At 40.3% G+C, this 27557-nt stretch overlaps 1 protein-coding gene across 1 annotated transcript; it reads right to left on the bottom strand.

Moving 5' to 3' along the window:
* Positions 1–858: 858 nt before the first annotated feature.
* Positions 859–27241, bottom strand: LOC142371874 (myosin heavy chain, fast skeletal muscle-like). The gene is made up of 38 exons (XM_075454615.1): positions 27038–27241; positions 26064–26207; positions 24630–24786; positions 23876–23903; positions 23650–23761; positions 23491–23583; positions 23343–23406; positions 23162–23260; positions 22980–23083; positions 21767–21905; positions 21572–21690; positions 19894–20043; positions 18638–18808; positions 18250–18556; positions 18061–18152; positions 17465–17552; positions 17259–17376; positions 15847–15970; positions 14607–14743; positions 14263–14518; positions 13943–14185; positions 11409–11585; positions 11194–11339; positions 11025–11115; positions 10560–10949; positions 9671–9797; positions 9471–9589; positions 9201–9397; positions 7991–8174; positions 7741–7906; positions 7529–7653; positions 7128–7436; positions 4425–4628; positions 4213–4338; positions 3949–4119; positions 1313–1417; positions 1139–1234; positions 859–1065 (listed from the first exon to the last, which is right to left on the bottom strand). The coding sequence occupies exons 1-38, from the start codon at positions 27239–27241 to the stop codon at positions 859–861; spliced, it is 5889 nt and encodes a 1962-aa protein (XP_075310730.1).
* Positions 27242–27557: the final 316 nt, after the last annotated feature.

Genomic DNA, 27557 nt, shown 5'->3' with positions numbered 1-27557 from the left:
ACCACATTCTGCTCACAGTAGAAAGGCAAGGGTAAAGGAGAGGGTACGGGTGCTGGACAGGCCTGCCTGCTGGATGCAATGATGCATCCATCCATGCATATAATTCAATTAAATCAAGTTGATAAGACAGATATCTTGGGTTCCTGTTGTCTGCACTGTAACAACCACTGGTTTATCTCTGTGTATTGATGGAGCAGCGCACACTGTGTGACTGAAACGGGATTAAGAAGACAGAACACGTTAGGGTTTCATTTTTTAAACATTTATTACTGCTCTAACACCAAACAAAAAGGAGATGAAAATAAAGCAAGAAAACAAGCTTGATGATGAAGGCAACTACAAACGGGTGAATAATAACTGCGGCTGGGATGATAAAAACGACGATAAAACAGAATAAAGCAGAAAAAAAAATGATTTCCATTCAGTTAAACCTGGAGCTTTCGTGGCCTGTTCTGCTCCAAAGGTCCTGCAGGAGCTTCACCCGCCTCATTTAAACATATAAAACTGGAAGTTAAAGGACATTTACCAGTTTTCTATCAGTGTTGATCAGCATTACTTTTGCTTTGGAATCAATGAAAGCATCAAAATCTATAGATATATAGCTATATATGTATATATAAAAGTAATTTAAGCTTTAAATTAAGCCATTAACTGTGGCGCTGTGATGTTATAAGTCAGGTTGCAACGTTTCGATAGATAAATACTTATATTCAAACTGCTCGTCATGCTCTGACACTCAACTATGATTCGTATCCAGAGGTGAAGTGTGTATGCTATTCAGTCGGTCCATCTGGAGCCTGGAAAACAAACATATCAATGCAAAAGATTGTTAATTTGTATTTTTAACGAGTTGGCTCTTTAATTGAGGAGCTTTTTGCTCTCATCCTCCAGTTTGTTGACTACAGTGTGCATGCCGAACACGAGTGTGGGGTACGCCACCTTGGTTTGGCTCTTGGCTCGCTTCTTGTTGGCCAGCGTTTCAGCCACGTCAGCTCTCTCCTCGGCCTCCTCCAGCTCATGCTGGGCCTTCCTGAGTCTGGCCATGTGCGCGTTCGACTGTTCCTCCTGGAAATGAATCGTTCGCAGTGAAATGGTGACCTCACCCTACCCCTGAATGTGTTGGGCCCGTCTCACTCACGGCTTCCTCGGCGAGTCGTTTGTAGGCTTTCATTTTGACCTGGAGTTTGTCTACCATGTCCTGCAGTCGAGTGTTGTTCTTCTTGTCTTCCTCAGACTGAAGGAAACAAACGTCTTTTCGTCACATATACGATAAAACACTGAAACGCAAAGCCGGTTGCCATCTTAGCTGTACCTGATAGGTCAGCTCTTTGACCTTCCTCTCATTTTTATGGACTCCTTTCATGGCCTCAGAGGAGCGCTTTTGCTCGGCTTCAAGCTCGTTCTCCAGCTCGCGCACCTGAGGAGAAATTCAGGGTTTTGAACATTTTAATATTACAATTAGGGCTGGGCGAGTTAACTCGTTATTGTCGCGTTAACGCATCGATTATTTAACGCCGATAATTATTTTATCGCACATTAACGCCTGTTTTTTGTTTTAAATAAAAAAATTTGGGGGCTTTTGTGTCTTTAAATGTCTTTAATGGATAGGAAAGTTCAGAGAGACAGGAAGCAGGGGGCAGAGAGAGGGGGAACAACATGCAGCACAGGGCTGTCTGATGTGGGACTTGAACCGGGGCCAGCTGCAGCGAGGACTATAGCCTCTGTACATGGGGCGCCTGCTCAACCCACTAACAACCCCTGTTTTATAGGCTTTTATTTTGTAAAAGTCTGTTGCTGTCTGCTGTGGAACCGGAAAAGAAAGTAATCGGCGGATCCACCAAACATGGAGAAGGGTACAGAACTTTTACTCGGCCATTTTCATTTTAAAGTTCTTCCAGACGGCGGAGTGGACAGAACCAAAGTCATCTGTAAACACTGCCAAGTTGAATTGTCTTCTCAGCGTAGTAGTTCCAGTCTAAAATATCACTTAAAGGCAAAACACACAACTGATAGCAGCAAGTCATTCAAGGAAACAGACAGTGGAGCGAGGCTTCTACATAAAAACTACAGAAAGATGCTGATGTTAAAAGTGTGTTTGCACAACAAATGTTATGGCACTTTCATTCATATGGCAGCACATTTAAAATAAAACTAAATGCTAAAAGCTATACACTACTTTTGAATTCATTTTTGGGATTTTGCGTACAAATGCGATTAATCGTGATTAATCAGGGAAATCATGTGATTAATTAGATTAAACATTTTAATCGTTGCCCAACTCTAATTACAATGACTGCTGGATTTTAAGAGAGCTGACTCAGTCTGTAACCTTTACGAGAAGCTGATACTGGCCATGTTTCTATGGCCATCTGGAAGTGTTTCATGTCCTGCAACAGGTACCAAATCCCTCTTTCCCTGAAACAGATGCACACACAGCACTGCTGCAGTCTGTGCTGGGGCTGTTTCAGTAGTTACAGTAGCAGTAATACTTCTTTCTCTGCCGTCTCGGGGCTGCAGTAACAGATTGGGATATTAGCTGTTTTGAGCACATCCAGAAGTCATGGAACAACACAGTAATCATTTTAGGGCTATTTTCAGTCTCCACCAGCTCCTGAGTGCTGAATTTGTTCGTCTGTTTGGTGCTAAACACTAAAAGAACGCTATGAAAGCAACAAGAGTGAACCAAGACAGTAAAATATGAGTTTATGTTTAAACTGGATGTGGAAAAATGCTGACTACCTTGGTTTGGACTTTGGCTAATACTGGTGTATGTTGGTGATAAATGTCTTCATATTCTTTGCTGCTTTGTCTCCATCTAGACAGGAGAAAGGCTGCAACATCCACCCTTGAAGCTACACAATACAGTGATGCTAATAACTAAAGTGCATTTACTCATCCTCTGTGATTCACTGTCTGTCTCCCCCTCTGTTTACAGACGGTGACATTTATTCAGCGCTCTTCTAACAGATTGAATCCTGCACTTATTTACAGTAACGCTAAGTTTTCTCAACCCGAGATCGTCTCTGTTGCAGCGCAGTCCAAAACCACGCTGTGTTAGGTGGACTCACTCTGAAAAATGTGTAAAAAATCCACAATATAGCGTCAATCCGAACAAACTAAAAAGTTGAGTTAAATAAAAAGACAAAAAGAAAAGATAACTGTGAGGTTTGAGTTGTTATATGTGGCAAAAAAAAAACTCTTTTCATGGTCCGAGTAGCTTTTAGCTTATAGCAAATAGTCCACAGAATGGTCCTTTACAGGTTCAAAATGTCAACTTTGTGAGTATCTCTTGTTAGAGATTCATGTTCTTTGAAGTTAAAAAGAAATCCTACTGCAACACCTGTCTGAAACACTGTTTTTGGGGGCCCTTTCTTCCAATGGGCCCACCCAGCTCTGATTGGTCATCTGACTGAAATCACCTGCCCACAAAAGTTGTGCCAAATCAGCCTTTAGGCCAGGATTACGCAAACTTGCTACACCGTCACTGACATCACTATTTAAGGGGGAAAAGTCTGGACAAGAAGCAACAAAATGATGAGGACTTTTAAGTTTTATAACTCTGCAGACCTTTTATAAGAACAAGAAGATTAAAGACGCCAAAAAGCATCACATGACCTCTTTAAATTAAATGATTTCTCCTCAAAACAGAGCAAATCCGCTGCTAGTCTGACACTAAAGCTGCTCACAGCCAGCTTCTATTCCGGATTATGGTTTAACCCAATAAAAACGAGACAATTATTCCAGTCCAATCACAGTAGACGTGAATAAACCCTGCATTATTCTGCAGGCAGCAGCCGAGTACACCTCAGGGATTCAACAGAAGTTATCATTTGATCTAATATTGAATCATAAATATGGTGTTTAAATACAGTTATCTTTAACTTATCCCTCAGCAACAGTTTCCACCGTTCTGATGGAATCAAATGTAGCAGGTCCATACATACACACCCTGGCCTCCAGTTTCTGGAGCTGTTTCTTTCCACCCTTCATGGCCAAGTTTTCCGCCTCGTCCAAGCGGTGCTGCAGGTCTCTGACTGTGCCCTCCAGGTTCTTCCTCATCCTCTCCAGGTGAGCGCTCGCATCCTGCTCCTTCCTCAGCTCCTCGGCCATCGCAGCTGCCTGCAGACGCCCGAACAGGAGCATTCATTCTTTTTGATCATCAAGTCTCTCGCGATGCAAACAGAAGCCCTGCGAGTTAAAATCAAGCCTTACATCAGTCACAGCTTTCTTGGCCCTCTCCTCGGCGCTTCTGGCCTCTTGAACAGCTTCCTCTGTTTCACCGTGAAGTTGAATTACATCTGCTTCCAGCTTCTTTTTGGTGTTCAGGAGACTCGTGTTCTGCCAAAGACAAAAAGAGACGCGAACTGCAGATTCAGCGAACTCAAAGGGAATGACTTATGAGCTGAATCTGGTCCCTCTGGTACCTGAGAGTGTAGAAGTCCTGCTCGCTCGCCGACATCCACCAGCTCCTGTTCAGCCGCCTTACGGCTGCGCTCCGTCTGCTCTGCAACTTCTCGGAGTTCCTCGACTTCAGCCTGCATCAAGGCTGCTCTGCGCTCCATCACGGCCACCTGCTCCTTCAGAGCCTCCCGCGCTCTGAGCGAGTCGTCCAGGTGGATCTGGGCATCCTGAAAATACACATACTGGGAGGTTTAACGTCTGCAGTTTGAGTACCACCGGTCCAACGTGAGTATCCTGGATCATTCTGTCAATGGTTTCCAAACTGTGTTGCTGTACTGTTTGTGAATTTCTCATCTAGATGACTGTCACGTGTTTTGTTACTTTCATTAGTTGCATTTCCTTGCACCTTAAGGTGGGTATTTTGATGTGGACTCGCCTTGGAAATCGGAATAAAGACAGAGAAGTTCCTGATGAATGAACCTTTGTTTCATTATTCCTGATTAAATTAATCAAATCAAATCAAATGTATTTGTATAGCACATTTCATGTACAAAACAATTCAAAGTGCTTTACATAAAATAAAAGCATTGCAGCAGGGAGTGGGAGAAGCATTAAAATACATAAAATAATATAAAGAGAAACAAATAAAATCATTTAAATGAATTTAAAAACAAGCAACAGTCCAGATAAGTTCAAAGATATCGTGCAGATTTCATGCATAGACACATGAGAACAGAAATGTTTTTAACCTGGATTTAAAAATGTCTCCATTTGGTGAAAGTTTAATCTCAACTGGCAGTTTGTTCCACTTGTTTGCAGCATAACAGCTAAATGCTGCTTCTCCATGTTTAGTCTGGACTCTGGACTGGACCAGCTGACCTGAGTCCTTGGATCTAAGAGCTCTGCTGGCTTTATATTCTCTGAACATATCACAGATTGTAAACCATCAGCAGGCTTTTAAAATCTATTCTGTGACTGACTGGAAGCCAGAGTAAAGACTTTAAAGCTGCTGTGATGTGTTCAGATCTCTTAGTCCGGGTTAAAACTCCAGCTCTCATGAATAAAACTCTAATGGAATTTTATGAGGATAAACTCTAACTCTGATTGGTTTTATAAATTTGAACTATAAATGCGATGAAACTAGTTAAACACCAGCTTTGTCGGTGATGTTTCCACATTCTTAGGTGGGGGTTGATTGGAAGCAGCAGAAATACAGTGAAATACAGTTTCCTTATTGTTGTAAAAAGGTTTCTACGCTTGCTTTTGGTCTTTTTAAGGAAGATAGAAGCAGCTTTTACAACTAAGTCCTGAAGATGTGAACATTCACATGAATCATCAGCTGTTTCTGCTTTAAATAAATGAATGTGGTGCAGAAGAAACTGAGCCCTGGCTGCTAACTTCATTCAGTAACACAGTTATCGTGTGTTTGGCCATATGGGGATGTTGGCATCCTGGCTGCATTACTGCAACTTTCACCTTCTTAACTTTCATTTTATTGGATTATTATCGGATTGCAATGATTTGGGTTATAATTGGCTTGAATTGAACTGCATTTTAAAGTGACTTCAGATGATATTTAGTAGGATTTGATCTAATACAGAAAGAATTGAGCTGAATGGAAAAATGTAAATGCACACGGACCAAACATTTGTTGCACAGGGAGCAGCTTTAGAAATGGTGAATGCATTTATTCTGAGCACCAAAAATCTATTAAAATTATTCTTTTTACTGCCAGAACTTGATCAGATGTGGTCTAATAATATTTGGCAAATCAGGTTTACAGAGGATGATAGAGGTGTGATGAATCACTCAAAAACGCAGAGTGATGTGTGTCGTTGTTTCAAAAAGATCTGCATGTCGGCCCTTCAACACAGTTTCTGCATATTATATTATATTATATTATATTATATTATATTATATTATATTATAGATAGATTTTTTGATTGATAGATTTTTATTTTCGAACATGTATAAAAAAGAAAATGTATGTAACTATTTGTACTTACAAAAGAAAGAAAAAGAGAAATATAAAAAAAATAAAAAAATTAAATCACATAAAGTGCTAATACTTAACAAAACACCACACATTGTTCGAAAAAGGAATGGGAAGAAGTACAATACTTTTTTAGTTTGCCACCCCTTTTTAACTACTCTTCAGTTTGTAAATATCCTAACTACAATACACCTGTATAAATATATGCCATATATACACTTCCTAAATGTCTAAATAAATATATTATCACAAAAATAAATATATACTACACACATATCCTTGTAAATATAAATATGAATATATATATATATATATATATATATATATATATATATATATATATATATGTATATATAAATAAAACTATCCCCATAAATAAATATATACCATATACTAATTAAATTACAATATAACAATTAACCCTATTCTATTCATATATTTATCCTTCGTCGTCCTCCGTTACATTACATTACATTATATTATATTATATTATATTATATTATATTATATTATATTTAACTGCATATGGATGAAAAGTCAAGCACAGAAGAACAATGATTTTAAAGTGTGAATGTGTCCGTGTTTGGTTATTGCTCTGCACAGATCTGAGGGTTGTCTCTTTCTTACTTTCTTTCAAAGTGCCACATTAATGTTTAAGGAATTTTCCAAACCCAGCTGTACGCTGGCATTACGTTGCTCCCATATTTTGCGGTAAGGTAACATATGGCAGTACCTTGAGCTGCCCCTGAACATTCCTCAGCTGTTTCTGAGCCTCGGCAGCCTGCCTGTTAGCGTGGCTCAGCTGGATCTCCATCTCGTTCAGGTCCCCCTCCATCTTCTTCTTCAGCCTCAGAGCGTCGTTCCGGCTCCGGACCTCGGCGTCCAGCATGGCCTGCATGGACTCCGTCGCTCTCTGGTGGTTCCTCCTCAGCTGGTCGATCTCCTCGTCTTTCTCCACCACTTTTCGGTCCACTTCAGTTTTGATCTGGCTCAGGTCCATCTGCGCATGGAGGATCTTAGACTCATCCTGCTCCAGGGAAGCCTGAAACACATTTGTTCCATGTAAACTGCAGCAGTCAGCATCACATCTGCTCGTTGGGAAGCTGTTATTTTTCAGCCTTTAATGAGCTCTACCTCAGCTTCTTCCAGTGCAGTCCGCATGTCACTTTTCTCCATCTCCCCCTGCTTCTTAAATTTCTGCAGCTCATGAATCGTCTTTCCGCTCTCTCCGAGTTGTTCCGTCAGATCTGAGATCTCCTCTGTTTTGAGGCATTGGATCACAGGAAGGTTTCAGAACAACAGATTTGAACCATTGCTTCCGTAAGACAAGCGGCTTGGTCACTCACGTTGCAGCTTTTTCGTTTCCCTCTGCATCGCCTCCAGATGATTCAGGCCTTCCTCGTGCGAGTTCTTCAGTTTGAGCAGCTCAGTGCTCAAAGATCGAGATTCTTTCTGAATGCTTTCCAGCTCCGCCTGAGACTCCTCGTACTTCTGCTTCCACTCAGCCAGAACCTGAACTCAGTCAAACATTAGCTGACTTTAACCTCCATAGGCTGTAATTAAGGAAATGTGAGGTGCGCAGATGGGACAAAATACCTTGTCAAAGCTTCTCTGCTTCTTGTCAAGTGTAGCGGCTGAGTTGTTGGATCTTTCCACATCAACCATCAGGTCCTCCATCTCGTTCTGAAGTCGCTGTTTGCTTTTCTCCAGCGAGGCGCACTTTGAGTTCCCCGCTTCGATTTGTTCTTCAGCCTCTTGAAGACGCTGGGCGAGTTTTTTCCTGTGGCCAGTGAAACCAAGTCTTTTTTTTTTTAGCTAAAATTCATCTACACGCAGTTTATAAATATACTTCTTTCTTAGGCGACCAGCTGTGTTGTTATGTAATTGTTGACAAGCCTGTTATCAAAAGATTATGCACACTAGAGAATGTATGAAAGCTTCTGTATGCACAGATTATAAATCAGCAGCAACTTAGAGCACATCGCATGTACAAAACTGATGTTTTCAACAAAGAGTGGAAACAAAAGCAAAGTATGAAACTAAAGTTGGTGTAAGAAGTCCTGGGTTGTCCTTTTTCACTTGTTAAAACGGACAAATTCCCTCAGAATGAGAAAGTTGTGTCTCAGAACATGAATAAATAATGTTTTAGTGACAGCTCGAGACATCTGTGAGACCGTACTGATACATAAAGTTTTGTCAAAAGTTTGGAGATCCAAGCGTCTTTTCTATCGGTGAAATATTTGCAAAACCCACTCACAGACTTAAAGGGAGACTAACATCACCGGGTAATGAATAGTTAATCAGGAAGGGTTTGAACTGCAGCCGATGTGGGAGCTACTGGAGCTCGATCTCGCAGGTGATTTCCCAACAATTTCCTTTGAGATAGAGATGTAATGGAGTACAATAAAGTCTAAAAGCAGATGAATGCATCCAACAGCCAACAGCAGCTTGCATTTATCACATTATACATGTTTATAATGGAGTGTTCTTCATGTTAAGCTGAGGTTTTGTTTGCAATTAACTGGACTTAACTGGCTGCAAGTACACTATATATTATCTAAAAATAGTATTATTAATTATATTAATATTATATATATTAATTATTGTATATATTATATTATATTTATATATTATATATATATTATATTGTAATATTAATTATATATAAGATAGTTTTTAATGTAGTTTCTTGTTACAATATGAACCAAATAAGATTAAAAACAATATGTATATACCCTCAGACTGCCCACATTAAAACAAAAAGCACTGTGTCAAATCTGCTGCTTTAATCTTAATGCGTGATTACTTTGCCTCCTCGAGCTCTTCGGTGCGTTGAATAGCATCCGTCTCGTACTTGTTCCTCCACAGAGCCACCTCAGTGTTTGCCTTTGACAAACTGCGCTGCAGCTCAGCTTTGGCCTCCTGCTCCTCCTCAAACTGCTCCCGAAGGAGATCACAGTCGTGACGAGCCGACTGCAGACTGTGAGCCAGGGCGTTTTTAGCCTGTACAAGACACCAGTGTGAAACATCGTGCAAACACACCAGAAAAGCGACTGTCAGTGGGGGCTTTGTTTGCCTTTGTTTCCTCCTCAATCTGTCGCTTTAACTCGTCGATCTGGGTTGAGCATCCTTGCTTTCCTCTCGTCAGCTGGGAAACGAGGCTCTCTCTCTCCTCCATTTGCCTGGAGAGTTCAGCTGCATCCAACAAAACCAGGAGACAAGTTTCAGGACAAGTTTGTCACTGATAAAGTATAATAAAAGGTGGAGCAGGATTACCGTTCTCAGTCTGAAAACGAGCTCTCTGATTGGTGAGATCTGAGATCTGCCTCGTGTTTTCATCGTTTTTGATCTTCAGCTCCATGACCTGATCTTCAAGTGTGCGGCACGTCTTCTCCAGGTTTACCTCCAAGTGTGTAAATGAACACAAATTCAAAGCGTTAAATGAGACGAGTCCCTCTTTTGCATAAAGGGATAGTTCGCCTCTTTTGACATGAAGCTGTATGACATCCCATATTAGCAATATCATTTATTAACATCTTCTTACCAACTGCTGCGTCCTGTGAGCAGAGTTCCAGCTGAGTTTTGTTGTTGATGAAGGTAGTCCGGCTAGTTGGCTGGGGCTTAAAAAATAAAGCGTTTTGCTTCTCAAAACAATATGCGTTCAAAAGAGTAATACATTTGCATCACAAAATCGTTCTCCAGGAAAAGTCAGACCTCACAATTGCTTGGCCCTATTTTCTCTCCCTTCGTATTACTGCCTGCTGTGTAGACCGTGCAGACCGAAGTGCAGACCGAGCAGCAAACACCGTAAGAGGTGCGGCTGTCGGTAGGCGGCAGCAGACAGCGATACGAAGGGAGAGAAAATAGGGCCAAGCGATTGTGAAGTCTGACTTTTCCTGGAGAACGATTTTGTGATGCAAATGTATTACTCTGTTGAACGCATATTGTTTTGAGAAGCAAAACGCTTTATTTTTTAAACCCCAGCCAACTAGCCGGACTACCTTCATCAACGCCAAAACGAGGCTGGAACTCTGCTCACAGGACGCAGCAGGGGGTAAGAAGATGTTCATAAATGATGTTGCTAATATGGGTTGTCATACAGCTTCATGTAAAAAGAGGCGAACTATCCCTTTAAATGCACGGATTCAGTTTTTATGAATCTCACCTTTGCCTTTGCAAAGGTTTCCATGCTGCTGGCCAAATCATCAACCTCCATCTTCAGTTCGCTCTTCTCCTTCTCCAGCTTCTGTTTGATCCTTTGCAGGTTGTCGATCTGCTCGCCCAGCTCGGCCATGCTGTCCGCCTGCTTCCTGCGCAGAGCGGCGGTCGTGGCCTCGTGGTGCAGCGTGGACTCCTGCAGGTCGCGCCGCAGCTTGAGGAACTCGGCTTCGCGCTTCTTGTTCATCTCGATCTGAGCTGTGGTGGCTCCTCCGGACTCCTCCAGCCTCTCGCTGATTTCCTCGAGTTCCCTCGTGAGGTCGGACCTCTGCTTCTCGATCTTAGCTCGAACTGCTTTTTCAGCCTCAACTTCCTCCTCGAGCTCCTCTACACGGGCCTGAAAACACGTAAAAATCTGAGTAAAAACTTTCACAAAAGGACAATCAATAACTGTAAATTGTAGTTGTATTACATGGAGCTCCTTCATCTTCTTTTGGAGTTGGTTGTTCATTGTTTGCTCGTCTGAAATCTTGCTCTGTAGCTGGCTGTTGTCGAATTCTTTTCTGCGAAGACAAGAAGAAATATTGTGTCAGATTGAACCTCAGTTATCACATCCCAGCTGATCAGTGCATGTGCTTTACTTCTTAATTTTCTCCTCAGATTGTTGTTTGTCATTTTCCAGATCCATCAGGGATTCCTGCGCCAGCTTCAGATCCCCTTCGAGCTTCCTCTTGGCTCTCTCCACGTCCATCCGGATCTTCTTCTCTTGCTCCAACGAGCCCTCGAGCTTCACAAGCAAATAGTTAGTTTATAAAGTCTGGTAACACCAGTTTTCTAATGTATCACACAAACTCACATCATCCACTTGCTGCTCGAGCTTAGATTTGGCTTTGGTCAGGGAGTTGACTTTGTCTTCCTCTGCTTGGAGGTCATCCAGAGTTTGATGTTGGGCCTCTTGAAGAGATTTCTTCTCCTTGGTCAGTTTGGTAATGTTTTCATCCTGACCAGCCAGCTCTTCCACGAGGTTTTTAACCTGCAAACACAAATATAAACATACTCAGTTGTGCTTACACTCTCAGAAACGGGGGTACAGTACGAGTCCTTTTTTGTCCCCTGAGGTACAATCTATACTAATGTACCCCCTAGGGTTAATTATTGGATCTAAAGGTACATACATGTACCTTTTTGAGGGTCCAAAAGGCAGAGATGGGGACTCAAGTGGTAAAAGGTACATTTATGTACTCAAGTGGTAAAAGGTACATTTATGTACTCAAGTGGTAAAAGGTTCATATATGTACTCAAGTGGTAAAAGGTTCATATATGTACTCAAGTGGTAAAAGGTACATATGTGTACTCAAGTGGTAAAAGGTACCAATATGTACTCAAGTGGTAAAAGGTACATATATGTACTCAAGTGGTAAAAGGTACCTATATGTACCTTTTTGAGGGTCGAAAAGGTACATATATGTACTCAAGTGGTAAAAGGTACATAAATGTACTCAAGTGGTAAAAGGTACATTTATGTACTCAAGTGGTAAAAGGTACATATATGTACCTTTTTGAGGGTCCAAAAGGTACATAAATGTACTCAAGTGGTAAAAGGTACATTTATGTACTCAAGTGGTAAAAGGTACATATATGTACTCAAGTTGTAAAAGGTTCATATATGTACTCAAGTGGTAAAAGGTACCTATATGTACCTTTTCGACCCTCGAAAAGGTACATTTATGTACTCAAGTGGTAAAAGGTACATATATGTACTCAAGTGGTAAAAGGTTCATATATGTACTCAAGTGGTAAAAGGTACCAATATGTACTCAAGTGGTAAAAGGTACCTATATGTACCTTTTTGAGGGTCGAAAAGGTACATATATGTACTCAAGTGGTAAAAGGTACCTATATGTACCTTTTTGAGGGTCGAAAAGGTACATATATGTACTCAAGTGGTAAAAGGTACATAAATGTACTCAAGTGGTAAAAGGTACCTATATGTACTCAAGTGGTAAAAGGTACATATATGTACCTTTTTGAGGGTCCAAAAGGTACATAAATGTACTCAAGTGGTAAAAGGTTCATATATGTACTCAAGTGGTAAAAGGTACATATATGTACCTTTTTGAGGGTCCAAAAGGTACATATATGTACTCAAGTGGTAAAAGGTACCTATATGTACCTTTTTGAGGGTCGAAAAGGTACATATATGTACTCAAGTGGTAAAAGGTACCTATATGTACTCAAGTGGTAAAAGGTACCTATATGTACTCAAGTGGTAAAAGGTTCATATATGTACTCAAGTGGTAAAAGGTACATATATGTACCTTTTTGAGGGTCCAAAAGGTACATATATGTACTCAAGTGGTAAAAGGTACATATATGTACTCAAGTGGTAAAAGGTACCTATATGTACTCAAGTGGTAAAAGGTTCATATATGTACTCAAGTGGTAAAAGGTTCATATATGTACTCAAGTGGTAAAAGGTACCTATATGTACTCAAGTGGTAAAAGGTACCTATATGTACTCAAGTGGTAAAAGGTTCATATATGTACTCAAGTGGTAAAAGGTACATATATGTACCTTTTTGAGGGTCCAAAAGGTACATATATGTACTCAAGTGGTAAAAGGTACATATATGTACTCAAGTGGTAAAAGGTACCTATATGTACTCAAGTGGTAAAAGGTTCATATATGTACTCAAGTGGTAAAAGGTTCATATATGTACTCAAGTGGTAAAAAGTACGTGTATGTACTCAAGTGGTAAAAGGTACCTATATGTACTCAAGTGGTAAAAGGTACATATATGTACTCAAGTGGTAAAAGGTTCATATATGTACTCAAGTGGTAAAAGGTACCTATATGTACTCAAGTGGTAAAAGGTTCATATATGTACTCAAGTGGTAAAAGGTACATATATGTACTCAAGTGGTAAAAGGTACCTATATGTACCTTTTTGAGGGTCGAAAAGGTACATATATGTACTCAAGTGGTAAAAGGTACCTATATGTACTCAAGTGGTTAAAGGTACATATATGTACCTTTTTTCTACATGCTGGGGTACAATAGACAGTCTGTGTTAGGCTACTTCAGTATAAGGGTACAAAATTGCCACCAGAGGTACAAGATTGGTCTCTGCAAGGTACAAACCACAAGAGTACAAAACTATACCTTCTGAGGGTACTGCCCCAGTGACAAGCCATCGTACCCCTAAAGGTACAATTCTGTACTTTATTTTCTGAGAGTGTAGATTATTTTCTTAATTTTATTAACTTCATAAAATCAGATTGTGTTTCTATGGGGTCTTTTTTTTTTTATTGAGTCCCTTCTAACTACTAACTAAAAGTTTGTGAACCTTTATTGCAGTGCCAACCAAACTGTCAGTCGACTGCACAAACCTTGTTTTCAGTTGCATGCTTCTCCTTCTCAACCTTTGCCAGCGTGATCTCCAGGTCGTCGATGTCTTTTTTCAGCTCGGAGCACTCGTCTTCGAGCTTCCTCTTCTTGGCGGTCAACTCCGCATTGAGCTCCTCCTCGTCCTCCAGCCTCTCTGTCACCTCTTTGAGTTTGGCCTCAAACTGGATCTTGCTTTTGATCAAGCCTTCACATCTCTCCTCTGCGTCACACAGATTCTCTGAATCCTGAGGAAAACAAACATCAATGAAACAGGGAAACGGATTTGATGAAGATCGTGTGGTTTTCATCCGCTGATACTCACAGATTGCACTTGCAGGATGAGGTTATTTTGCTCCTGCAGCAGAGAAACCATTTTCTCTTCGAGCTCCTTCCTCCTGGCCTCTGACTTTGCCAGGTCATCTTTACATTTGACGAAATCCTCCTTCATAGTCTCCATCTCCTTTTCCGATTCTGCGCTCTTTAGAAGTGGCTTTATTTTAAAGAACAGCTTCATCCATGGCCAGTGTTTGACATTCATGAACGAGCGCAGGTTATACTGCAGAGTCCAGATGCTCTCCCTAGAAGATGAGCAGCAGCGGGTTTAGTCTTTATCTAGTTTGCGTTTCTTTTATCAATTATCGAGGAGCATTTTTGATGATGGCTCACTTCCGTGCGTTCAGTTTGGAGAATTCTTTCCTCGTCACATAACCACGACACAGAGCTTGAGTCTGAGTCACGAGAGAAGCCAGCTTTTCATCTCGCAGTTCTTCCAGCGTGCCGAGGAGGCCGGCTTTGAAGAACACCTGAAACGATACAGTCAGATAACACTGGATCCATTCCAAGTACCGAGGTCCAGAGATGGGGACTCAAGTCGACTTGAGTCGCTGTTTTGATGACTTGTGACTTGACTTGACATAAAATAAAAGACTTGAGACTCGACTCGGACTTGGAAGTTAAAGACTCGGCACTTGACATGACTTGAGACACGATGACTTGAATGACTTGAGTGTTAAGCATCTAGCATAACTTTGAACTTTGTTCATCATTTGAAGATCCATTCTGACCAGTAAGTGCTTGTCATATTAACTAATATTATCCTGTTAGCCTAGTCGGTAGTTAGCTAACGTTAGCTTGATATGATACGGGGTGGACAGGTTGGACACATTGGCCAATGATGTTTACTGACAGCTACTTATATCTTTGTCTTTTCACTTTATTAAGATCAGATTCTGCAGGTAAAATTGCAATAATAAGGTGACTTGACTTTGAATTGACTTGACCAAGATAAAATTACTTGAGACTTACTTGAGACTTGCACATGTGTGACTTGGTCCCATCTCTGCCGAGGTCTAAACTGACTAAACTGATACACTTTTATCTTATTTTATCTTATTCGATTTTGTTGTATTTTATTGCTTTCACTGTTCTTTTATTGTTTTTATTTGTTTTTAGTTCTTCTCTTTATTTATTACCAGCTGTAAAGCACTTTTGTACATCGTAAGGATTGTCTGTAAAGGGCTGTATAAATAAAGTACATTTACATTTAAACTAAAGCTTAGAGGAGGCAGAGCTTTCAGTGTTGCCGCTCCCAAATTATGCAATGATTTGCAGTTACATATCAGAAGTGCCCCTTTATTGTCCACTTTTAAAACTGATCTTAAGACACATTTTTATTCTTTGGCTTTTAACACACGTTGAGACTTTTGCTTTTACTTCTGTTATCGTGTTTTATTGTTTCTGTTGTCTTTTCCATATTTTGCATGTTTATTGATTTTCGTCTGTACAGCACTTTGTCGCAGCTACTGTTGTTTTAAAGTGCTTTATAAATAAAGAAGTAGTAGTAGTAGTAGTAGTAGTATTAAAACTAATCCATTAACCACAATCCATAAGGGATTCGGACACGTACCTTTGTTGAACCAAATCGGTACTGCGTGTGGTCGAGGTCAATCGAACCAAGAAGCTTCTCAGAAGCTTTCTTTCCATCTATGAACTGTCCCTCTGGGATGGCACTCGCATTTAGGATTCTGTATCTGATTGGAAGTGGATAAAGACAGGTAATCACACACATGATATATACACAAATTTACATTATTAGTTTTCTGTAAATAGTTACCAACTACCATACCATACCAACTTTATTTATAAAGCACTTTAAACACCCACAGGACCAAAGTGCTTTACACAATCATAAAATAGAAAAGGTCAAATATAAAAGCAGTAATACAATAATAAAATATAAGGATGTGTAATGAAGTAACAGCTCAGACAGGTAGGGAGGGGGAAGGCCATTAAGAGCTTTAAAAGCAAATAAAAGGATTTTAAAATGAATCCTAAAATGTACAGGCAGCCAGTGTAAAGAAGCTAAAACAGGGGAAATATGGTCACATTTTCATGTACCTGTTAAAAGACGTGCAGCAGCATTTTGTACCCTCTGAAGCTGGGAAATGCACGAATCACCGACTCCTATATAAAGTGCATTACAGTAATCGGGCCGCGTGGTTACAAATGCATGGATTACTGTTTCAAAATGCTGTCTAGAAAGGATGGGTTTTACTTTGGCTAGCTGCCTCAAGTGAAAAAAGCTGGATTTTACAACAGCTCTAATGTGAGCTTCCAGACCGGCATCCATCTTGACCCCTAAATTTGTAAACAACCGGCTTGACATACTGGGCCAAGGAGCCAACATCGGTCAGGGAATCTTCACTGGATCTGCCAAAAATCACTACCTCTGTCTTATCTTCGTTACGTTTTTAAGAAATTTAGGGCAATCCAGGCCTTCAAATCTTCCAGACATAAAAACAGAGACCGAAGAAAAGTGGAGTCTTTGTTCTTTAGCGGTACATAAATCTGTGTGTCATCCGCATAGCAATAAAAAGCAATCCCATATTTCCTAAAAAATAGAGCCAAGAGGAAGGAGGTACAACAAGAAAAGGAGAGGGCCCAGAACCGAGCCCTGTGGGACACCACACGACAGTGGAGCAGAAGAGGACCTATGGCCATCAAGACAAACACAAAAAGTACGCTTGGCCAAATAAGATTGAAACCAATGTAGAGCTATATGACCAATGCCCACCCACTGTTCCAAACGGGAAAGGAAAATTTTGTGGTCAACTGTGTCAAAAGCAGCTGATAAATCTAACAGCACCAAGACAACACAGTCACCAGAGTCAGTTGCTAAAAATATATAATTAAAAACTTTTAAAAGAGCTGACTCTGTGATATGAAATTATTTAAAACCAGACTGCAAAACCTCTAAAATATTATGTTCAATCATATAGACCATAGAAATAGTTCCTCGAGGTGGGATTTAGTGCTGACCTCTGCTTGAAGTCAGCGTAAAGAATCCTGCTTGGGAATCCCTTTCGACAGATCCTGATGCCCTCCAGCACTCCGTTACAGCGTAGCTGGTGGATAACCAGATGGTTGTCCATGATGCCTGCAGTGAGATGGACACAAATCGATTGGAATTGATTGAAAGGAGCATTTTTATAACTGCATTAACAAACTTTTGCTTCTGCGTGTACCTGGGGTTTTAACCTCATTTGGAATCAGGCATCGCACAAAGTGTGGATGTGTGCTCCTCAGGTTAGTCATCAGCTTTCCGAGATTTTCCTACAAAAGGAACAAGCGTCAAACACAGTTTAGCTTTTCTTCTTTCAAGCAAGCCTCCATTAAAACTCAAATCCAATCAAAAATTATCAATAGGTAGAGCTTATTGGGGGTGAAAACTATATTCTATCTATTTAGTTGTTATGAATGGGAAAAACGTTGGTTCATTGTTTTATTAATTTTCCAGAAATGTATTTCACATCAACCGTTTCTGCATTGGAGACATCTTAAAAAATACTTATCATGGAATATAAACATCGAGCTCTTTCCATGACCAGGTTTGATAAACTAGGTAGCATAGTTTGGGCAGCAGGTGGCGCTCTACGGTACTTTATTTGGCTGTAATAAACAGTGAATTAGTCGCTAATTAGTCACTCTGATTGGGGCTCTTATGATACACCAATATTTATGATAAATATAAATATTGATAATATATTGATGTGTTCTCTGAAGATGAAGCGGATTGCAGGATCGACACATTCAGGATGGAAGGTTCATTATCACTTCCTACCCTGAACACAGCAGACACAGTCTGAAACGACCCCCCCTTCTTCTTTCCACCCTTCTTTCCACCTTTGCCACCTCCAGCATCCCCACCCGACTCTACATAAAAGGAAAAAGAAACATTAGCTGGCGTTTGCCAAGGTTTAAACCCCTGCCAGTTGCTCCCATTTTTCTCCAAACTTTGTAAATACCGTACCTTCTCCACCGGAAAACGAGGCGTACAAGTAAGCCAACAGTTTCATCGATGACATCTGGTAAAGCTGCACCACCGATTCGTTCAAGGGGTCTTTGTTCTTCTCCAGCCAGCCGCTGAGGTTGTAGTCCACGGTGCCGGCGTAGTGTACCAGGGAGAAATGAGCCTCGGGCTTTCCTTTGACTACCTTTGGCTTCTGGAAGGCATTATTTTTTCCAAGATGTTGGTCGTAGAGTTTGTTCTTAAAGGAGGTGTCTGTAGCCTTGGGGAACATGCACTCCTCTTCGAGGATGGAGAAGATGCCCATTGGCTGTTGAGCACATCATGAGACCATATGAGATTTGTCAGTGGTGTTCAGAGACAGGTTTGTACATCAGAAGATTTATCTTACCTTCTCTATGAGCTCAATGCAGGCTGCCAGGTCCATACCAAAGTCGATGAACTCCCAATCAATCCCTTCCTTTTTGTACTCTTCTTGTTCCAGTACGAACATGTGATGGTTGAAAAACTGTTGCAGCTTCTCGTTGGTGAAATTAATGCAGAGTTGCTCCATGCTGTTGTACTGAGACAAGAAATTTACATTAATTTAGACTAGGGCTGGGCGAGTTAACTCGTTATTATTGCGTTAACTCGTTAATTATTTAACGCCGATAAATATTTTATCGCACATTAACGCAGGTTTTATTTTTTCTTCTTTTTTCTAATTAAAATAAATTAAATATTTTAAGTTCAGAGAGACAGGAAGCGGGGGCAGAGAGAGGGGGAACAACATGCAGCATAGGGCCGTCCGATGTGGGACTCGAACCAGGGCCAGCTGCAGCGAGGACTATAGCCTCTGTACATGGGGCGCCTGCTCAACCCACTACGCCACAGACCACCCCTGTTTTATTATTTATTTAATTATTGTAAAAGTCTGTTGCTCACAGGCTTTTATTTTGTAAAAGTCTGCTGCTGTCTGCTGTGGAACAGGAAAAGAAAGTAATCGGCGGATCCACCAAACATGGAGAAGGGTACGGAACTTTTACTCGGCCATTTTCATTTGAAAGTTCTTCCAGACGGCGGAGTCGACAGAACCAAAGTCATCTGTAAACACTGCCAAGTTGAATTGTCTTCTCAGCGTAGTAGTTCCAGTCTAAAATATCACTTAAAGGCAAAACACACAACTGATAGCCGCAAGTCATTCAAGGAAACAGACAGTGGAGCGAGGCTTCTACATAAAAACTACAGAAAGATGCTGATGTTAAAAGTGTGTTTGCACAACAAATGTTATGGCACTTTCATTCATATGGCAGCACATTTAAAATAAAACTAAATGCTAAAAGCTATACACTACTTTTGGATTCATTTTTGGATTCTGCGTAAAAATGCGATTAATCGTGATTAATCAGGGAAATCGTGTAATTAATTAGATTAAACATTTTAATCGTTGCCCAGCCCTAGTTTAGACATGAACTTGTCCGGCTGACGTATGAGCTTGAATGAGGGCAACTGGACTTCTTCTTGGATCTTTAAAACATTTCTTCAAGATCCAAGAAGAAGTCCAGTTGCCCTGATTCAAGCTCTTATGATTACCATGACTCGGATGTCTGAGAATCTTCATCAACATGTGTGACTGAAGGAAACCATCGACCCAAAGTAGAAACTCACATCGAATATTTCAAATCCAGCGATGTCCAACACGCCGATGAAGAACTGCCTCGGCTGCTTTGTGTCCAGCATTTCGTTGATTCGAATAACCATCCACAAGAACATCTTCTCATACACAGATTTGGACAGAGCACCAACTGCATTGGTGACCTGATCAAGAAGAACAGTGTTTGGGGTTAAAACTCACCATAAATACAGTCACTGGTAGCTGTAGAGAAAATCTGTGCATGAAGAACATTCACAGGGGAGGAATTATGTTACCTGAAGGTCTGTGCACTGTAAACTTTATTAAAGACTGCGAACAAACCTGTCTGGGTTGGTTGGAAACTCTAAGTCCTGCATGAGTAGCACAATATAAATGGTAAATGGATTGTACTTAGTGCACTTCTCTAGTCCAGTTTACCACTTAAAGTGCTTTTAAGTCCTTTGTTCCCACAGCCATAAGGCTTTTTAACAGTGACTGCTGAGTTCTTCTCAAATTGATTGATTGATTTATTTTATTTATTAAGTCATTTATTATTATTATTAGTTAGTAGTAGTATTTTTATTAGAATTGGTATTATTATTGTTGTTGTTAATATACAATCATTTTAAATATTAATAATTTTTTGAGCTACTTGACCAATTTGAATAAAGTATTTTTCTATTTCTATTTCTATTTTACAGTAAAAGCCACATGCACACATTCATACATCTACGCTCATAGAGCCCTCTTTAGTCCACACAGTTCTACAGACCACAGGGCTTTTTATCAGAGGCAACGTAGGCTTCAGTGTCTTGCCCAAGGACACTTCGACATGTGGTCTGGGGAAGCCGGGAGTCGAACCACCGATTAAGAAACATCTGCTAACTGAGCTACAAGCGGAGCCACAGCATCAGTCGCCGGGGGACTTGCATTAGAATAGATCAGCTGGCTGGTGCGCAACGTGGGTCAAAACTGACCCGGCTGAGTTTTCATTTTCCATATCTTTGCAATAAATTAACTTAATCATTCAATATTCAAGGTATTCCTCAATTAACTTGTTTTTAATCATCATGCATCCTTATTTTATTTTTTCCTTTCTTAGTTTTTGAATAAAAACCCTTTTTGTATCACTACACCTCTAATGCACAACATGGGTAAAAAATTACCCACATTCTCAAAACCCATCTGTTTCAAGCTGCATTCTCCCTCTAGCCTCTTTGTAACTTGTGTTATTTTATTTATTGTGTTTTTAATGTGTTGTAAAGTGTCCTTGAGTGTTGAGAAAGGAGCTTTTTTTTTTTTAAATTAAATGTATTATTATTATTATTATTATTATTCATTTCCGAGGTTATTTCATGTTTGCTGAGTTTCTCTTTGCTCTATCTTTTGAAATCAATTTATTTTATGATTGAATATTCCAAGTATTCTTTAAATATCTTGTTTTTGATTACCGCTGATCATTATTTTCATTTTTACATTTATACTTTATAAACAAAAGCAGTTTTTATATTACTGTGCATATGTTGCGCATCAAAGGGTTCAAATGAAAAAACGTGACATTATGAACTAAAAGTCTATGAAAGTTGCACCAATATAAAGCAGGTAAAGATATTAAATGTATTTGCATCGTAGATTGCTCCTGATTTATCATAAAGGCAATGAAATAAGAGTCTGACTGACACACTGTTGGAAATCTTTCAGGTGTTACTGTACCTGTGGGACCGTCTGGCTCTTGGTGACGTATTCGTTCCCCACCTTCACTCTGGGGTTGCACAGGCCTTTCAGCAGGTCAGAGGAGTTCAGCCCCATGAGGAAGGCGACTTTGTCTGCCACTGAGAGACGAACCAATTTGTTCAGTCGATATCACGTCGGTGTCGTCACTGATTGCAAAAAGACTGAAGGACCCACCCTCGGTGCCGTCCGGCTCCGCCTGCTCCTCCCGCTGCTTCTGCTTGAACTTCATGTTCCCATAATGCATCACAGCACCCGTCAGCTTGTAGATGGAGAGTTTTTCTTCACCGGTGAAGCCCAGGATGTCAGTGGCAGTCTGTTAAATGGGAAACAATCAGCTGACATGCTTTAAAGGGATAGTTCGCCTCTTTTGACATAAAGCTGTATGACATCCCATATTAGCAATATCATTTATGAACATCTTCTTACCCCCTGCTGCGTCCTGTGAGCAGAGTTCCAGCCTCGTTTTGGTGTTGATGAAGGTAGTCCGGCTAGTTGGCTGGGGTTTAAAAAATAAAGCGTTTTGCTTCTCAAAACAATATGCGTTCAAAAGAGTAATACATTTGCATCACAAAATAGTTCTCCAGGAAAAAGTCAGACCTCACAATCGATTGGTGCTATTTTTCCACCATACGTCTGCACGTTCCTAATTCATAAAACAATGAAAGAAATAAAAGAAAATGCTGCACTGTCGCTGGGAAGGTTTTCACCCAATAATGATAAAGAAAAAGAAATGCGGCAAGACAGAAAAATAGATTATACTTCAGCGAACTTGGTTCCTAAGAAGTTGTATGTAATCCTCATATCCTGCACCACATTTAGTAATGTAGATGGGGCACGACCCGTCACTCTGTACACAAAAAAGCAAGTTCCTGACATGCAGTCAACATCATGAGAGGCCCTACGTATTCTGAAGTAGGCTTTGATGTCCAAGTATTTGTAACCAATGGTTTTTAATGCCTAAACCCATCAATGTTTTAGGTGCCTAAACCTAACCAAACAGCAAATAAAATCAAAAGTAGAGTAAATGAAGTAAAATATTAAAAGTAGGCTAGTGGTTCAGCAGAGAGACAAGCCTGAGTGAAACTCATAAGCCACACCCATAAGGCTCTAAAGCAGACACAGAAGTAACAAGATTTTTCTCTTTTGAACGCATATTGTTTTGAGAAGCAAAACGCTTTATTTTTTAAGCCCCAGCCAACTAGCAGGACTACCTTCGTCAACGCCAAAACGAGGCTGGAACTCTGCTCACAGGACACAGCAGGGGGTAAGAAAATGTTCATTAATAATATTGCTAGTATGGGATGTCATACAGATTCATGTCAAAAGAGGCGAACTATCCCTTTAATGTGCGCCATTAGAAGTAGTTAGAAGTGAAAGTTTAGCTCACGTCTGTGGCCACCAACTCCTCTTTGTCATCGATGCTGGCCACAGAGATCTGCCCCTGACTTATCAAGGGGAAGTCGTATGGGTTTGTTGTAATAAGCAGCATTTCTGCAGAAGAGAACAACCATCATGTCAGTTCTGCCATGAACCCGCATCTCTCTTTAGGACCTGACACGTTCACCTTACCAATGAGCTCTGGCTTGTGCCCAGTCAGGATCTGATAGAAGATGTGGTAGCTCCGCTCTTCAGTTAACTGGAAAGTGACTCTTGACTTTTCCAGCAAATCTACGTGATATTACAACCAATGATCGACATTTAGAAGTTTATAGATCATTTTGATACCGTGAGACTTTAAAGTCAGACTTACAAGTTTCAATATCAGCAGAAGACAGTTTTCCTGCAGTTCCAAAGTGAATTCTGATGAATTTACCCTGTGAGACATAAATGAAATCAGGAAAGGTTTAAGTAAAATATATATGCATGCTTAGTCATTACATGTAGAGTCAGAGACTTACAAATCTGGAGGAGTTGTCGTTCCTCACAGTCTTGGCATTCCCAAAGGCCTCCAGCAGAGGGTTGGCTGAGATGATTTGATCCTCCAGCGTCCCCTTGGAAACATATCCATTAGAATCACAAAAGGAACCTCTTTAAGAGAAAGCTTGAGGATCAAATACCTGTATTTTGCCGGATGACTGCTCCTTCTTGTCGCCGCCAGACACTGCGATTGTCGCGAAGTACTGGATGACGCGCTTGGTGTTGACGGTTTTTCCTGCTCCGGATTCTCCACTGTGAGCACAGAGTACAAAACACCTGAAGAAAACCTCCCAAAAAACATGTAAAGGTTTGTTTAATAGCTGGAATCATAAAGCCTTTCCTCAGTTTGAAATGCGACAAACTCACGTGATCAGGACAGACTGATTCTCACGATCTGTTGGAGACAGAAAAGTTTTGGTTGGATCCCTCAAATACCGATTTTAGGTTCTTAATTTCTTATTCTCGATACTTTTACCCCACCACAATTCAGAAATAAATGTGTTTTACGGCACATAGCTACAGTTATTAAAGTACGTTAAAGATATTAAACATTAAAGCACCTCATTGTGACAGCTGCAGTGGTTGCCATTTGACTGAAGCTTGCAAATTTAAATTTCTTTAGAATATTTTGACATAATCTCTTATCTCGGCAGTCTGGTAGAATTGCTCCGTGTACCATATGCTGTAGGTGTTGGACTGCTTAACAATATGCAATACATCATTGCAACAATATATCATTTTTGTTTATAAGATGAAAAATTCTAAAATAAAGTGTTTAAAAAAAAAAGAATATTTTGGCATATGTTGCTCTAGGAAGGCATATTTTAGAGTTATGGAAGAGCGTGTCATTTCTATTCCCTGAATTTTCATAAATCAAACCAATCAGCTTATAAATCCATCAGAAAAAACAAAGTTTGGATCAAATATAACTGATCTGTACTGGATTATATTTCTCTGAAAGTAACTTGGCAGTAAAAATCAGTTAAATACAAAGCAGTGGAATGTAATAATGTAATAATGTAGAGGAACAATGAAGTATAAGATCTGGCAACATCTGTCCTTGTGTAAATTTCAGACTATAATTGTGTAAAAAGGTGAAAGGAAATCTGCTCCGTCTCACCTGTAAGCATATTTTGATATGCGCTATCAGAAACGGAGAAAATGTGCGGCGGGGCCTCCATGCGCTTCTTTCCTCTGTAGGCCGACACCACCTGTGGGTCGTACACTGGCAGCCACTTGTAAGGGTTTACTGTGGCACAGAAGAGCCCGGAGTAGGTCTGCGTTGGAGAATATATGTGAGCTATGAGAAAGAAAACCTCAGAGAATGTAGAGAAGTCTTTATTCACCCCTCATTTCTTTACATTTTGCTGCCAAGCAGCCAAACAGCAACTATAGTTCTCCAGGTGAAGATCTTTTAAAGTTTTTCTTTGGACGTTGGCTGCTTTTTCCTTCCTTTTCTCCATTTTTTGAGGAATCTTTTGCTTGTTAAGCCACTTAACACTGACCTATGAATCACTCAAACATAAAAAAGGCTCGAGGGATGAACCAAGACACATCATTTGTTCCCATTTCTTTAGCTGCATGTGTGAAAAACAGCAAAGATAACACAGCCTGACAGACAGAAAACAGGATTTCTGCAGCAACAAGGTGATTCCCAAAGAGCTGTTAGCTGAAAACTTGGCATATCTCAGCATGGTGTGCAGTGTGTCCTTAAAACATTTGAGGAAACTGGACAAGTGGAGGACAAAAGAAGAAGTGTCAGGCCTAAAGAACTATCTACAGCAGATGAACAGGATCTGAAAGTGATGTCCTTAAGAAAGAGGAAAACATCCAGCAAAGACCTGACACAGGAGCTGAGAGATGCATCTGGACCTTCAGCTGATCCATCTGCTGTTGGCCCAAGCCTCATCAGAAATGGGCTCCATGGAAGGGTGGCTGTCAGGAAGCCGTTCTTAAGGAAGGGAAACAGGGAGAAAAGGCTGAGCTGTGCCAAAGGACACAAGAAGTGGGCTGAAAATCAGTGGCAGCAGGTCTGATGGAGGGATGAATCCTCCCCAGAGCCCGGAGCTCAACATTGGATGTGGGAGCTCAACTGAAGCAGTGTGGGATCATGTTGGCAGAGAACGGAACAAAAGGCAGCCCACATCCAAAGAAGAGCTTTGGGATGTCCTTCAAGAAGCCTGGAGAATTATTCCTGAAGACTCCTTAAAGAAAGGACAGAAAGCTCGTCTGAGAGGGTTCAGGCTGTGCTGGAGGATAAAGGAGCTCAGAGCAAACACTGACTATCAGCTTTGTTAGAACTGTAAAAGCTCTACATCCATCTATCCATTCTCTTATGATAACTGACTCCTTTCGACTCGGAGGAGCAGCGTCTCCGATCACCCTAAGGCCGGGAACCCAGCCATCCATTTCAGCCGCTTGAATCCGTGAGCATAGGCGAGGGTAGGAACAAAGATGGACCAGCAAATTGAAAGCTTATATACCTTATATATATATATATACACATATATATATATATATATATACTGTATTGAAATTTATGTTCTGTACTTACATAAATCATCCATGCTGCATAACGATCTTTGAGGTTAAACAGCACAGAGGGCTCGTTGAGGTGGGTCATCATGGCCATGTCCTCGATCTTGTCGTACTTCGGAGGATTCATTGGATGGCAGTCTTCTTCCTTAACTGTTACAGTCTGAAGGGACAAATTGATAAAAAAAAAAGAAGAAGAAGAAGGAGAAAGGGGGGAATAAGAGAACTTTGAAGGAATAAGAGGAGGATTTAAATTAGAGTGTGCAATGGGGAGATTAAACTTTCACCAAATGTAGACATTTTTAAATCCAGGTTAAAAACATTTCTTTTCTCATGTGTCTATGCATGAAATCTGCACGATATCTTTTAATTTATCTGGACTGTTGCTTGTTTTTTAATTTTATTTGTTTCTCTTTATATTCTTTTATGTATTTTTAATGCTTCTTCCACTCCCTGCTGCAATGTTTTTATTTTATGTAAAGCACTTTGAATTGTTTTGTACATGAAATGTTTACACTGGAAAAAATCAAAGTCTTACCAAGTATATTTGTCTCATTTCTGGTCAAAATATCTCATTACACTTAATATAAGACACAACTGCTTAACAAGTACTATTTCAGCCAGATATAGGGACTTGTTTTAAGACAATACATCTGGAATATCTTGTTAAATGAAAAAGTCTTGAAAACAAATTGTTTTGAGTCACACATCATATGAAACAAGCTTTTGTTTTACATTTGAAGAGGTTTTTAAGCTAATTTCAAGATCACTTTTAACTCAAAAGTCCTAAATATCACATCTTATTTCAAGAAATCTTGACAAGCCGATTTTCACTAGTTCCATTGGCAGATTTTTTTTTTGCTTATTTCAAGCAAAAACGTCTTTTATTTGTTGTTTTTTTACTTATTTTTGGAGGGGCATTTTTTTCCAGTGTACACAAATAAATTTGATTTGATTTGATTTGAATGGGGAATAAAAAGGGGGAATTTTCACCTCATCGGCTTCAGTCTTCACGGTGACTTGGCTGCCCTCTCTCTTCTGAATGACACCTTTAATATATAGCTCTTTGACATTAGGCACAAAACAGGCAGTTCTGGCATCGAACGGCCGGTTCTGGGCCTCAACTCGCTCCTTCTCAGGTTTGCGGAGGAAGATGGCCGCCGGCCCATACTGGGCCATCTCAGCATCTGAGCTCATCTCGATATCTTGAGAAAAAAAAACATAAAAACAGCACAGACAAAAGGGAGAATACTTTAAATTTATATCTAAATATCTAACTTACCGGGTCTGCAGAACCCAGGTGAGCTGAATCAAAGGATACACGGCTCTGCAGGTGAAACACAGTAAAAAGCAGCTCGCAGGCCCCTCGGTAGACCGGACGACAGATCTTTAAGTGTGCACCAGCAGAAAGGCCGAGACTCCTTTTATCAAGATGGAAGTGCTGCTGGAGCAAGCCGGATGCTCCAAACTTGGCAAAGTCACTCTGTTCAAATGTCAAATCAAGCTTCGTTAT

Source organism: Odontesthes bonariensis, chromosome 21 (assembly GCF_027942865.1).
Source record: "Odontesthes bonariensis isolate fOdoBon6 chromosome 21, fOdoBon6.hap1, whole genome shotgun sequence".
NCBI classification, from domain to species: domain Eukaryota; kingdom Metazoa; phylum Chordata; class Actinopteri; order Atheriniformes; family Atherinopsidae; genus Odontesthes; species Odontesthes bonariensis.
Note: the sequence above shows the minus strand (reverse complement) of the source record. Positions and strands in the feature narration are given on the sequence as shown.